At 37.8% G+C, this 12,721-nt stretch overlaps 1 protein-coding gene and 1 pseudogene across 1 annotated transcript; one reads left to right on the top strand and one right to left on the bottom strand.

The window, feature by feature from the left end:
* The first annotated feature begins 361 nt into the window (after nucleotides 1-361).
* LOC120291287 (aspartic proteinase CDR1-like) lies at nucleotides 362-5,011 on the top strand. The gene is made up of 2 exons (XM_039308455.1): nucleotides 362-1,694; nucleotides 4,632-5,011. The coding sequence occupies exons 1-2, from the start codon at nucleotides 362-364 to the stop codon at nucleotides 5,009-5,011; spliced, it is 1,713 nt and encodes a 570-aa protein (XP_039164389.1).
* A 3,887-nt stretch (nucleotides 5,012-8,898) lies between these two features.
* Nucleotides 8,899-12,721, bottom strand: part of LOC120291286 — a 31,971-nt pseudogene continuing 28,148 nt past the window's right edge.

The raw sequence follows: 12,721 nt of genomic DNA, 5'->3' as shown, positions 1-12,721 counted from the left end.
TTTCTTTGCAATGAACAATTAAATGGTATATCAAAATTCATGTGTCAACAAATAGACCAACTTTGGCAATAAGAAAAGGAAATTAGAGATAAAGAGGAAACCAACTATCTAAATTTTTTTCCCTGAGCTAGTTGCTTAAATTATAAATACAAAGATCTTCTATTGCTTATTAGATAGTCTTTTATTAGTGCAATCGAGAAAGCAAATCCGGGTGCATTTATCTCATATGATGAGATGTATATCGGTAATTTGCCACAAACGAAATCCATGCATTAATTGCAGCACCAAGCAGTACTATTATATAAGAGAAGGGCATCAAAACTCATTCAAAGAATATTAGGTTATGCTAATGGCTACTACAATGGCATCATCTCGTTTCATTTTCCTTCTAGTCTGCATTATCATTATCATTTCGTCATACCCGGCTGGCGTCGCTTCATCCAAGATCGCCCCTGCTGAACCTTGGGGATTAGCCATCAAGCTCATCCACCATGATTCAATTCAATCCCCATATTACAATCCAAATGCCACCATCTCCGAGCGAGCTGAACGTGCCATTAACAGTTCACTCGCCCGCATCCGCTTCTTGAGCAGAAGAATTGCTACTCCAAATGATGACGATGTTCGTGCCGGTCTCATCCCAGCCGTTAGCTTAAAAGGTTTCCTTGCCAAAATATCCATCGGGATGCCACCGGTCCCGCAACTCGTGCTAATCGACATGGGAAGCGATCTCCTTTGGTTTCAATGCCTGCCTTGCACTCCTTGCTTCAAACAATCTCCTCTTTTCGATCCCGCCAAATCATCGACGTACTCCAACATTCGTTGTGGTTCCAGCGCTTGTTTAAAATCTGGCAACAAGTGCGATCCTAATAATGAGTATTGCATTTATGAAAGGTCGTATCTTAACAATGACACCACAGCAGGTAACCTCGCCTCCGAACAAGCGACCTTTGAGACATCTGATGAGGGCACGGTAAAGGTGCCGATTGAGATGCTCGGATGCGGGCACGTAAATAAAAATGTTGTGGATGGGCAAGAAAGCGGGATATTAGGACTAGGCTATGGTGATGATAATTTCCCAACGCTAGTTAAACAATTAGGCTCCAAATTTTCCTATTGCATCGGCAACATACACGACCCCCGGTATCAATACAATCAACTCAGCTTGGGAAACAGCGCGATCATGGAGGGCGATTCTACAACCCTAGAGATTTACGAGGGTGCCTACTATTTGGACCTCCAAGGTATTAGCGTTGGAGAGAAGAAACTACAAATCGACCCCATTGTATTCAAAAGAGGGCTTAAGGGTGAAGGAGGAGTGGTTATTGACTCGGGAGCTACATTCACATTCATCAAGGAAGAGGGGTATGTTCCGTTGCAAAATGAGGTCGAGAGTTTGATGACAGGAAAGCTGAATAGAGTGAGCCATCCGGAGTTCTTATGCTACGCAGGGAGTGTGGAGAGAGATTTGACGGGATTCCCGGTAGTCACCTTGCAATTCTCGAGCGGCGCTCGACTCAACTTAGACATCAACAGCATGTTTTTCCAGTTAACAGCAGGCGTCTTATGCATGGCCATCGTCAAGACGTCACCCGATATGTACGGCAAGTCCTTGATTGGAGTGCTGGCACAACAGTATCATGATATAGGATATGACATCGGACAGGGCAAGATTTTCTTCCAAAGGATTGACTGTGATGCTCTCTGTTGGAGAAATCTTCTTGAAGTGTTTTGAAGCTAACAAAACGTTTTCATCAGTCTAGTCTGAAGGTTTGCAGACTCTGCTATTTAAAGTCTGAAGACCTCCGGACAGCCAGACTCAAGACTCAAAGTCTATCCTCATTGACAGTCTCTAATCCGTTGAAGAAAGGTTATCCAGAACTGGATGTTTCGTTAAGGGCATGACCTTATCAACTGGAGAAGATCTCGTGGCTGGAAAAGACATAACGGAATCCTTTGATTGATTGAGATTGATTCGATGATTGAAGATCCGATGATTGCCTGAATATTCTTGGAATGTTCTACTTATGGAAACCGAGATCCTGATTGTATGGGCGAACATGATTGATGGGCTATCGACACGTTCCTTTAATAGCTCGAATAATCTTCTTAATTGATTCCGTCCAATGGGTAGATTGGAGGAATTCCTTTGGTAAGTGCCAACGGGTATGATGGCATAAAGGAGTATATAAGGAAGACGTTCTAAGTTGTTCGAGGTGTGCGCGATAGAAAAATTCCAAAGTCTGAAAGCTTCCTGTTGTTTAGACAATTTCTTCGAGCGAAACATTGTATTCAAAAGAGAGTCTATATTTATGAGAAACCTTGAGGAAGTGTGGTAAAACATCTACACTGTGGAATCAAGGGAAAGCTGTGGTGTAACTTCTCTTTTGTTCATAGTGGAATCCAGCCGGTGGGCTGTCAGTGCGGAAGAGTGGACGTACGCTTGGAATAAGCCGAACCACTATAAACCCTGTGTTCAATTTTCTTTTCCTTACTCTCTTTACCTTGATCGTATTTCATTTTGTTAATCAAGAAGGGATTTCCTTTCTATCGTTTGCCAAGAATCGCTTCCGTATCTCAATAAATTGTTTGTGCACTTATTCACCCCTCTCTAGGTGCTTATACTAGCTATCTCACTCTCCAGACACTTGTCAGATCACATGTGATTAAAAATCATCCACCAATATAATATTGTATGTATTCAGTATTTTCTTGAGTAAAAATAAGAGGTGATATGAATGCGGAGGTCAACAATAGAATCGGCTCCTCTCATCTAACCATCTTGATTCCTTCATGTTATTTATATTTGTGACTCCACATTTTCAAATTCACATTTTCGAATTCACATTTTCTCTTTAAAGTAGCGGTTATTCCACGTGTAATTTTTCCACGCTTCGTATTTTTCGTGACAACCGCTCATTTTGGTATCCGTCTTGATGGGAGACGGTATATAAAAGGAACAATCGTTCATTTCTAATGGGATGATCATAAGGTCTAATACAAACCATTTCTTTTGGAATACACCATCAGTATATGTGAGGGAATTGGGTTAGTAGCGTGTGCCCAATATTTCTTTGAATTTTCAAGATTTTTCAAAGAACGTGAATACAAACAATGGCTGGAGGTTACCACCGGCCGCGATGGCTCCGCTGGATAAGAGCTTCATTGATCCTTCCCCAAAGGTGAGGGGTTCAAAACCTAGTGGAGGCATTTGGTGTTTTAAGTGTGGCGCATAGGTGGTGGGTCCTCCGCTAGCGTCACCCCAGGGTTTGCTCGCCGGCTACCGGCTGTACGGGGTTCCTTGGGTCATCAAAAAAAAAAAAAAAAAAACAATGGTTGGAGGTTTGTCTATAATCGATCCTGATTTCCGCATTCTATTTTTATGTCTTACATTTGGTAACAGAGCGCGTTTAGTACTTCTGCCTTGTTTTTGTCGAATTTTTGATGTATTTACGGGCATTTTTGAAGATGAATAGTAATTCGGAATTTTAAGGCCAAGAGAGAAACTCGTTGATTCTAGGCAAAATACGGCGACCCACCACTCGATTTCAGACCCGTACAGTCGCATCGCCATAAGGAACATTAGCCATGAGTTATTTCAGCATATCGGTGTTCGTCAAAGGCTAATCGGGTGGCGAAAGTCATGGTGGTTGAGGATTTGCGTTTTTTGAAATTTTCGTTTGATTTAGGGCCAATTTCTTGCTCATTTTCGCTGAAACTTGGACCCATGTGGCCGTGCCGGCTTGCTCTCCAAAACCCATTATTTATTTCGGTGTTGTCGGAGAAGAAACGGCGGTGAAATCACGTTTGAAAATGGCAAAAACCAACTGAAAATGGCTTCTATGCGCGAGGGAGAAGGTGCATGGGATTTACACATGCGCTGCAGTTGTAGGCACGTGGAACCCATGTGCCACGCGCCGTCACGTGCGCGTCAACCGTTGGCGTGTGGGGCCCACGCGCGCGGAACTGCGAGCGGCAATTGTGTTGCACGCGCCTGCGTGGTGGATGGGCGCGTGCTCGGCACACGCCCGCCATGGATGCTGGCGCGTGCTCGGCACGCGCCTGACGTTCCCACGGTCCCTTTTATGCTTTTACCCCTCTCTTTTCACATTTTCACGATCCTGCCCTTGGCCGATTCATTTTACTGTTCGGCCCCTTGGTGCATTTATTTACTATTTTGCTATTTCATGCATTTTTATGAATATTTTGTGCATGAAATTAAATGCCAATGATCCATATATTTAATTGATTAGAGAGTGGCCACAACATCTTTAATTAATTAAATTATATATTAAGAGCCTTTAGATCATATTTAGAAATATACATTGATTGTAATTAATTATATTAATATGATGAATTTTATCCTATAGGAATTTTCATTGTATTAATATGATTAATTAGGGTAAAATATCATATTATTTTTCGTAATTTACCCACAGGGATTAAGAAAATGTATATGATATGGTAGTTTCTTCATGATGTAATTATGAATATATTTAAATTAAAAACTTAGCCCATAGGCAATTTTTATGTTATGTGATTCATTTTGTGACATGTTTACATTGGTAAAACATGATTTATGTATATTTGTCTCAAATTTTGTGACATAAGCATTATTATTTGATATGTAGTTTTGCAACTTGTGAATTTTTTTGAATTTAAGTTTGATGTTCCCATACTGAATGGTGAGAATTATAAAGTTCAGAACGAGTTGGTTCTTGTTCAATTGGGGTGGATGGACATTGACTATGCTATAAGGAAAGAAGAACCACCTGCTCTTACTGATTTGAGTGCTCCAGCTGAGATAGCCCTTTATAACCAATGGGAGGGATCTGACCGCGTTTGTGCGATGTTTATAAGGGCTAAGATATCTCCTAGTATTCGTGGTTCGGTTGCTCAGCCTAGCAATGCTAAGGCTTTATTGGAGGCCATAGATGTGCAGTTTGAGAGTTTTGAGAAGGCACTTGCCATGACCCTGATTATGAAGTTTTCCATCATTAAAGCTCACTAGTGTTAGAGGTGTGCGTGAGCATATCATGCAAATGAAGGATATTGTGGCTCAGCTTAAGAATCTTGAGGTTGAGCTATCTGAATCATTTCTTGTGTATTATATTCTGAATACTCTCCCACAACAGTATACACCTTTCAAGATTTTTTACAACACACGTAAGAATAAATGGTCAATTAATGAACTTATCACCATGTGTGTTCAAGAGGAAGAAAGACTGATTATGGAATCGGGAGAAAGTGTTCATTTGGCAACACAAGGAAAAAATAAGGGCCATGGCAAGCATAAGGGAAATTGTAAAATACCTCCCCAAGCTGACACTAAGAAAGAATCCAAATGTTTCTTCTGTAAAAGGAATGGGCATATAAAGAAGGATTGCGTCAGATTTAAGGTCTAACTCGAGAAGAAAGGTAATTCAATCTTTTGTGTTTGTAATGCGATGTATGTTCATGATAACGTTGGTACAAAACGATGTGTTGTGAAAGAACATTCCTCTATGTTGTGGCACTGGAGATTATGAAATTTTCCATAGAAAGAATTAAGTGATTGGTAAATGACGGAGTACTTAGAACTTTAGATTTTACTGATTGTGATGCTTGTGTGGATTGCATAAAGGGAAAGCAAACCAACAAGACGAAGAAAGGTACCAAGAGGAGTACAAAAATATTAAAAATGATACATACGGATATTTGTAGTCCGGATATGGACTCGTGTGGTCAAAAATACTTATCTCTTTCATAGATGATTGCTCACGTTACATATATCTCTACTTGATTCATAATAAGCATGAAGCATTAGATGCTTTTAAGGTATTTAAGGTAGAAATAGAGAAACAATGCGGCAAATAAATTAAGATTGTGAGATCATATAGAGATGGAGAATTCTATAGTAGATACACTGAAGATGGACAAGCACCTGGTCCATTTGCAAAGTTTCTTCAAGAGCATGTGATAATTGCCCAATATACTATGCCTAGTTCTCCGGACCAAAATGGTGTAGCGGAAAGAAGAAACCGAACCTTATTGGACATGGTGCGTAGTATACTTAGCGCATCTAAACTTCCTAAGTCCTTGTGAACTGAAGCACTTAAGACAACAATGTACATATTAAACCGAGTTCTGACCAAGGCTGTCCCAAAGACACTTTTTGAGTTATTTAAAGGTTGGAAACCGAGTTTGCAACATGTACGCGTTTGAGGATGTCCGTCTGAAGTGAGAGTTTACAATCCATAAGAAAAAAAGTTGGACCCAATGATCATAAGTGGGTATTTCATTGGATATGCCGAAAGGTCTAAGGGATACAGGTTTTATTGTCCATCTTACACCACTAGGATTGTGGAATCAAAAAATGCAAAATTTCTTGAAAATGACTTGATTAGTGGGAGCGATCGATCGAGGGACCTTGTTCCTAAGAAAAATCATTCAGACACTTAACCTTCCACCTCAAGTTTAAGGTTGGTTGTTGCTCATAATGCCTATTCAATTCAACTGGCTATTGAACAACCAATTGTTGAAATTCCATAACCTGCTGATATTGATCTAGTAGATTCAATTGTTCAGCAATTACTAGAAACTGTTGAACAACCAATTGAACAACTAATCGGATGAAAGATTGCTCACAAAGTATAGCACCTATTGTGAAGGGTGACAGGTTCAATTTGAACCAATGCCCGAAGAACGATCTAGAAATGGAACAAATGAATAACATTCCATATGCTTCTGCTGTCGGAAGCTTGATATATGCTCAAGTTTGTACTCGACCTGACATCGCTTTTGCTGTGGGAATGTTGGGAAGATATCAGAGTAATCTAGGTATGGACTATTGGAGAGCTGTAAAGAAAGTGATGAGATACTTTCAAGGTACCAAAGAGTACATGCTTATGTATAGACGGACTGACAACCTGGAAGTAGTCGGTTTTTCGGATGCGGACTTCGCAGGTTGCGTTGATTCACGAAAATCAACATCTAGATACATTTTTATGTTAGCTGGCGGAGCCGTGTCATGGAGAAGTGCAAAATAGAATTTGACTTGTACTTCCACTATGGAGGCTGAGTTCGTTTCTTGTTTTGAGGCTACCTCGCATGGTATATGGTTGAAGAGTTTCATTACTGAGCTTATAATTGTTGATTCTATCTTTAGGCCATTAAGAATATATTGTGACAATTCAGCTGCGGTTTTTATGGCTAAAAATGCCAAAAGTGGTAGTCGAAGTAAACATATTAACATCAAGTATTTAGCCATAAAAGAACGTGTTAAGGAGAACAAAGTGGTCATAGAACACGTTAGCACTGAATTGATGATAGCTAATTCTTTAATTAAAGGCATGCCACCGATGAAGTATAAGGATCATGAGTTACTTACAAACAATTGATTGGTTTTAAGTAAACTAAATTTTGAGTGAATTATCAACTTTTGTGTGCTTTTGATATATCAACCTCTTAAATACATCAACTCTTTTAGAGTTCACCAACCTCACTAAGCGTGAATCACCATCTTCCCCATTCAACTACCATCAAATATTGGGTTACCAACTCTTGCTAATTTACATTTTTCCTTATTGCTAATTTTTCTTGTCGTTTACGAACTTTTATTTGTTTCTCTTAACAACAACATGAAATTTACTAATTTTTACAAATTACCAACATTTAGAGTGATTCACCAATTTCTCTCCGTTTAAGTCACTGAAATCTGATTTATCAATTCTCATTTGAGTGATTACTGAATTTATTGTTATTTTAATGACCAATTTTTCTTATCTTTTACCAAATTTTATTTATCTTTCTTAAGGTATGTATTATATTTACCAACTATTATATTAATGGCTAATTCTAATTTAAGTGAATTATTAACTTGTCTCCTATTGAGTTATTAACAAACTTTGATTTACCAACTCTCATTGAATTAGTTACCAATATTTATTTATTAAGTGCCAAAATCGGAGCAAAATGGATTACTTAAGTGCCAATTCGGCCAAAATGCCGACGTGGCATTTTTCTCAAGCGAAGCGAGTGCAAAACGACGCCGTTTTGCACGCCGATGTGGTAAAAAATTAAATTAAATTAAATTAAAATTAATTTTAGTTAAAATATGAAAATAAGAATAATTTTAAAATTAAATTTAGTTAAATATTAAAAAATAATACTTTTAAAATTAAAAAAAATTAAAAATTAAAAACAAAAAAATTTTAAAAAATTTTAAATTAAAAAAATTAAAAAATTAAAAAATTTTATTTTTTAAATATAAATAAAGGGGGTGGCTAAGGGCTCAGCCCTCGGCCATCGCTGTCGCCTACCCCGGCTGACCCTCCCCCTCCATCGCCGGCCCTTTCGGCGGCGGGAGGCGACGGCCGTGGCCGAGGGCCGAGCCCTCACCCACTCCCCTCCCCCTCCCCCTTTTTTAATTTTTTAATTTAAAATTATTATTTTTCATATTTAAACTAAAATGAATTTTAAATTTATTATTTTTTAATATTTTAACTAAATTTAATTTTAAATTTTTTAAAATTTTCTTAAATTTTGTTATTTTTAAAATTTTTAAAATTTTTAAATTATTATATGTTAATATTTTAACTAAATTTAATTTTAAAATTATTTTTTTCATATTTTAACTAAATTTAATTTTAAATCTAATTAAATTAATTTTTATATTTTTTTTTACTACGTCAGCCCAAAACAATGCCGTTTTCACATTACTTGGCCACATCAACGTGCAAAACGGCGTCGTTTTGGGTTCGCTTTGTCGGAAAAATGCCACGTCAGTGTTTTGGCCGGAGTGGCACTTAATTGATCCGTTTTTCTTCGAATGTGGCACTTAAATGTATCTTTCATAAGTTATGGCACTTAAGTGTCCTTTTGTGCTAAGTTATGGCACTTGAAAGGTTCCTTTGCCTATTAGATTGAGATCACATCGACAGGCCAACTGTTTCCAAAGATAGGAAAACCATGAAGGAAAGACCATAAATAGAGAGATAATTTAATGAAAAGCAAGTTGGTTACTAGTGTTACTGCTCTTTCCATAATGTTTTATGCACTAACAAAATTTCAAATAACATAAATTGGTAATAAGAATTATAACGTTGTAAGAAACTCTCCACAGTCACCATCGATATCATGAGAGATATACAAGCTACAGACCCGATAAAAGCAAGAATAATGGATATGATCCACTGCTTTTGATCAAGTCTCACGGTTGAAGTAAACTTCCCGAGAAACTCTATGATGATAACCTGAAGAGAAGGCAATATAAAGGATAGTGAGACATTTTTACATGATATCTTTAACTCAATAAAAAAAAAAAAAACGCTGGGAGGTTCTCACCTGAAGTATAAGAGTCAGGCCTACTATCCCCATGAAGAGACGATTCTTCGTGATTCCATTGAACATATTAAAGTTATTTGGATCCTGGGCATTAAATTCAATGACTATCTGAAGATTCAACGTTCACATGCTTGTCAAAATTATGGGTTAAAAGAAGAATTAAAAATCAATTTCTTCCCTTGTTGATGATTGAAAGATATACACAAAGAAGAAGAACTTTCTGCAGAAAAAACCATTTTATAAAACTGACGCCATAGCCTTTATATAGTCTTTACACCAACAAGTAACTACCACAGCCCACTAACTTAACACGTACAACAACAAAAGCTTCACACCAACAAGTAACTACCACAGCCCACTAACTTAACACGTACAACAACAAATCCACATAATAGCAGTGTTTAACAAACTATTAACACATGAAAAACAAACCAGAAAGAAATTGACTCATTCAACATTCCCTCTCTTAAACTAATGTTGCAAACAATCAGTTTAAAGGACATTCTCTCAATTTGGAATATCCAACAAATGGACACTAAGGAGCTTTCTCAGCTTCTGAAACATGGGCAACTTTAGGGGCTTGGTGAATATATCAGCCACTTGATCTTCACTTCTACATAAAAAGTAGCTCAACTACTTCATCCTTTGTAAGATCTCTTAAGAAATGGCACTTCACATCTATATGCATACTCCTCCCATGTAGAACTGGATTTTTGGAAAGCTTGATAGCTGAGCTGTTGTCACAATAGATTGTAGTTGCTTCTTGCTGTTTGAATTGAAGCTCTCCAAGAATCTTCCGTAACCATATGGCTTGACAAGTGCATGAAGTTGCAGCAACAAATTCTGCTTCAGTTGTTGATAAAGTGACAATTGATTGCTTTTTTGAAGACCATGAAACCGCCCCTGAACCAAGCATGAAGACATACCCTGAAGTACTTCTTCTATCATCAACATCTCCAGCATAATCGCTATCTGTAAATCCAAACAAATCTGACTTTTCCCCATTTTTATAGAATAGCCCAAAATTTTTAGTTCCTTGTAAATATCGAAAAATCCTTTTTGTAGCTTGTAGATGTAACTCTGTTGGGTGCTCCATATACCTGCTTATAAGGCTCACGGCATGCATAATATCTGGTCTTGTCCTTATCAAATATATTAAGCTTCCAACAATTTGCTTGTAGAGAGTGCTATCCACCTTGCTTCCATTAGGATCTTTCCAGAGCTTCAATCCAACTTCAGTTGGAGTAGTCACAAGATTACAATTATTCATTTGAAACCTGTCCAAAATCTCTTGAACATACTTCTTTTGAGACATAAAGATTCCAGCTGCAGATTGAATCACTTCTATGCCCAGAAAATAATGCATCAAACCAAGATCAATCATCTCAAATTCATCCATCATAGACTCCTTGAATTTGTCAAACATGGCACTATCATTCCCAATAAAAATAAGATCATCCACATATAAGCATACAAGAATCAACTTTTCACCATCACCAATTTTAATAAAGAGTGTATGCTCATATGGACATTTTCTAAAACCTTTCTCTAAAAAATAGGTATCAATGTGACTATACCAAGCTTGGGGAACTTGTTTTAACCCATATAGTGTCTTTTTTAATCTATAAACTTTATGTTCACTACCGAGCTTCACATAACTAGAAGGTTGATTAACAAATACCTTTTCTTGAAGATCACCATGCAAGAATGCTGATTTCACATCCAATTAGAAGATAGGCCATGAATTTTGTGCTGCTAATGCAATTACCAATCTAATTGTGTCAAGTCTTGCTATAGGTGCAAATACTTCTTTGTAATCCACTCCAAATTCTTGCTTGTAGCCTTTCGCCACCAAGCGCACCTTATACTTATCAACTTCACCATTCTTGTTCAATTTTGTCTTGTAGACCCACTTGACCCCGATTGTTTTGTATCCTTTTGAAAGATTTGTCAATTCCCAAGTGTTATTCCTCTCAATAGCTGCAATTTCTTCATCCATTGCTATCCTCCAATTTTTTTTTTTGTACTGCTTCATCAAAGGTTGTTGGATCACAATATGAAAACAAAGCAACATGGGTAAGTGGATCTTCATATTGATGAACTCCTGTTACTTCATAGTCACTCATCCATGCAGGCCTCCGTCGAACACGATGAGGCCGATCTTTAGGTTTTGCAGCTGTTGCTGTAATTTGGACACTGCCTATGGCGATTTGGGTTGTTGTGGATTGCTGCACCAGCTCCTCTTCATCTTCAAAATTTGTTGGAATTCTCTTACCAACACCTCACCCCACGGCCAAGTTTGTTCTTCATCAAAAATCACATCACGGCTGATAATGATTTTTTTGGTCATAGGATCATAAAGTTTATAGGCTTTTGATTGATCACTAATGCCAAGAAAAACACATTTGATTCCCTTGTCATCTAGCTTCTTCCTCTTCTGGTCAAGAACATGGGCGTAGGCAAAAAACCCAAAAATTCTAAAGTGATCTACTGTAGGTCTTTGGCTGCTCCAAGCTTCTTCTAATGTCATATTTTGAACAGTTAGAGTGGGACTTTAATTTAAAATATGAATGCTTCAATTGACTACTTCAAGCCAGAAACTTTCCGGAATTCCACTTCCCCTCAAGAGACTTTGCACCATATTCAAAATGGTACGATTCTTCCTCTCACATATGCCATTTTGTTGTGGTGTATAGGTTGCTGTAAGTTATCTCTTGATGTCACGCTTCACACAAAAATCTATAAACTCAAGTGAATTGTACTCTCCACCACGATCCGCGCGAAGAACCTTTATTTGATTTCCTCCATCTTTTTCAACAAGTGCTTTGAAGTTCTTAAAAGCTGCAAAAGCTTCAAATTTTTCTTGCAAGAAATACACCCAAATCCTCCAGCTAAAATCATCGATGAAGGTAATGATATACCGTTTACCTCCATTGGAAATAGGAGATATTGATCCACAAATATCCAAATGGACCAATGCCAACGGGCTTTTTGCTCTCCATGATTTTCTTTGTGGAAATTGAGCGCGATGTTGCTTGCTAACAACACAATCTTCACAAATTTCTAAAGGAGTAGAGATTTGAGGAAGACCCTCTACCATCTCTTTTTTATGTAGTGTTCGCAACCCATTGAAATTGAGATGCCCATAGCGAAAATGCCATAGCCAAGCTTCCTCCATCAATCTTGCAAAGAAACATGAATTTGTAGTGTTGTGGAGATACAGTGGAAACATCCGATTGCTCGTCATTTTGACTTCAGCAATTAAACCCAACTTCTCATCTTGGATTCTGCAAATCCCACCTTTAATAGAGATTTCATATCCCTTCTCTTGCAGCTGACTAGTACTTAACATATTAGTTTTCAATTCAGGGACATACAATACATTTGAGATGGTTTG

This window comes from Eucalyptus grandis, chromosome 3 (assembly GCF_016545825.1).
Source record: "Eucalyptus grandis isolate ANBG69807.140 chromosome 3, ASM1654582v1, whole genome shotgun sequence".
Taxonomy (NCBI): Eukaryota; Viridiplantae; Streptophyta; class Magnoliopsida; order Myrtales; family Myrtaceae; genus Eucalyptus; species Eucalyptus grandis.
Note: the sequence above shows the minus strand (reverse complement) of the source record. Positions and strands in the feature narration are given on the sequence as shown.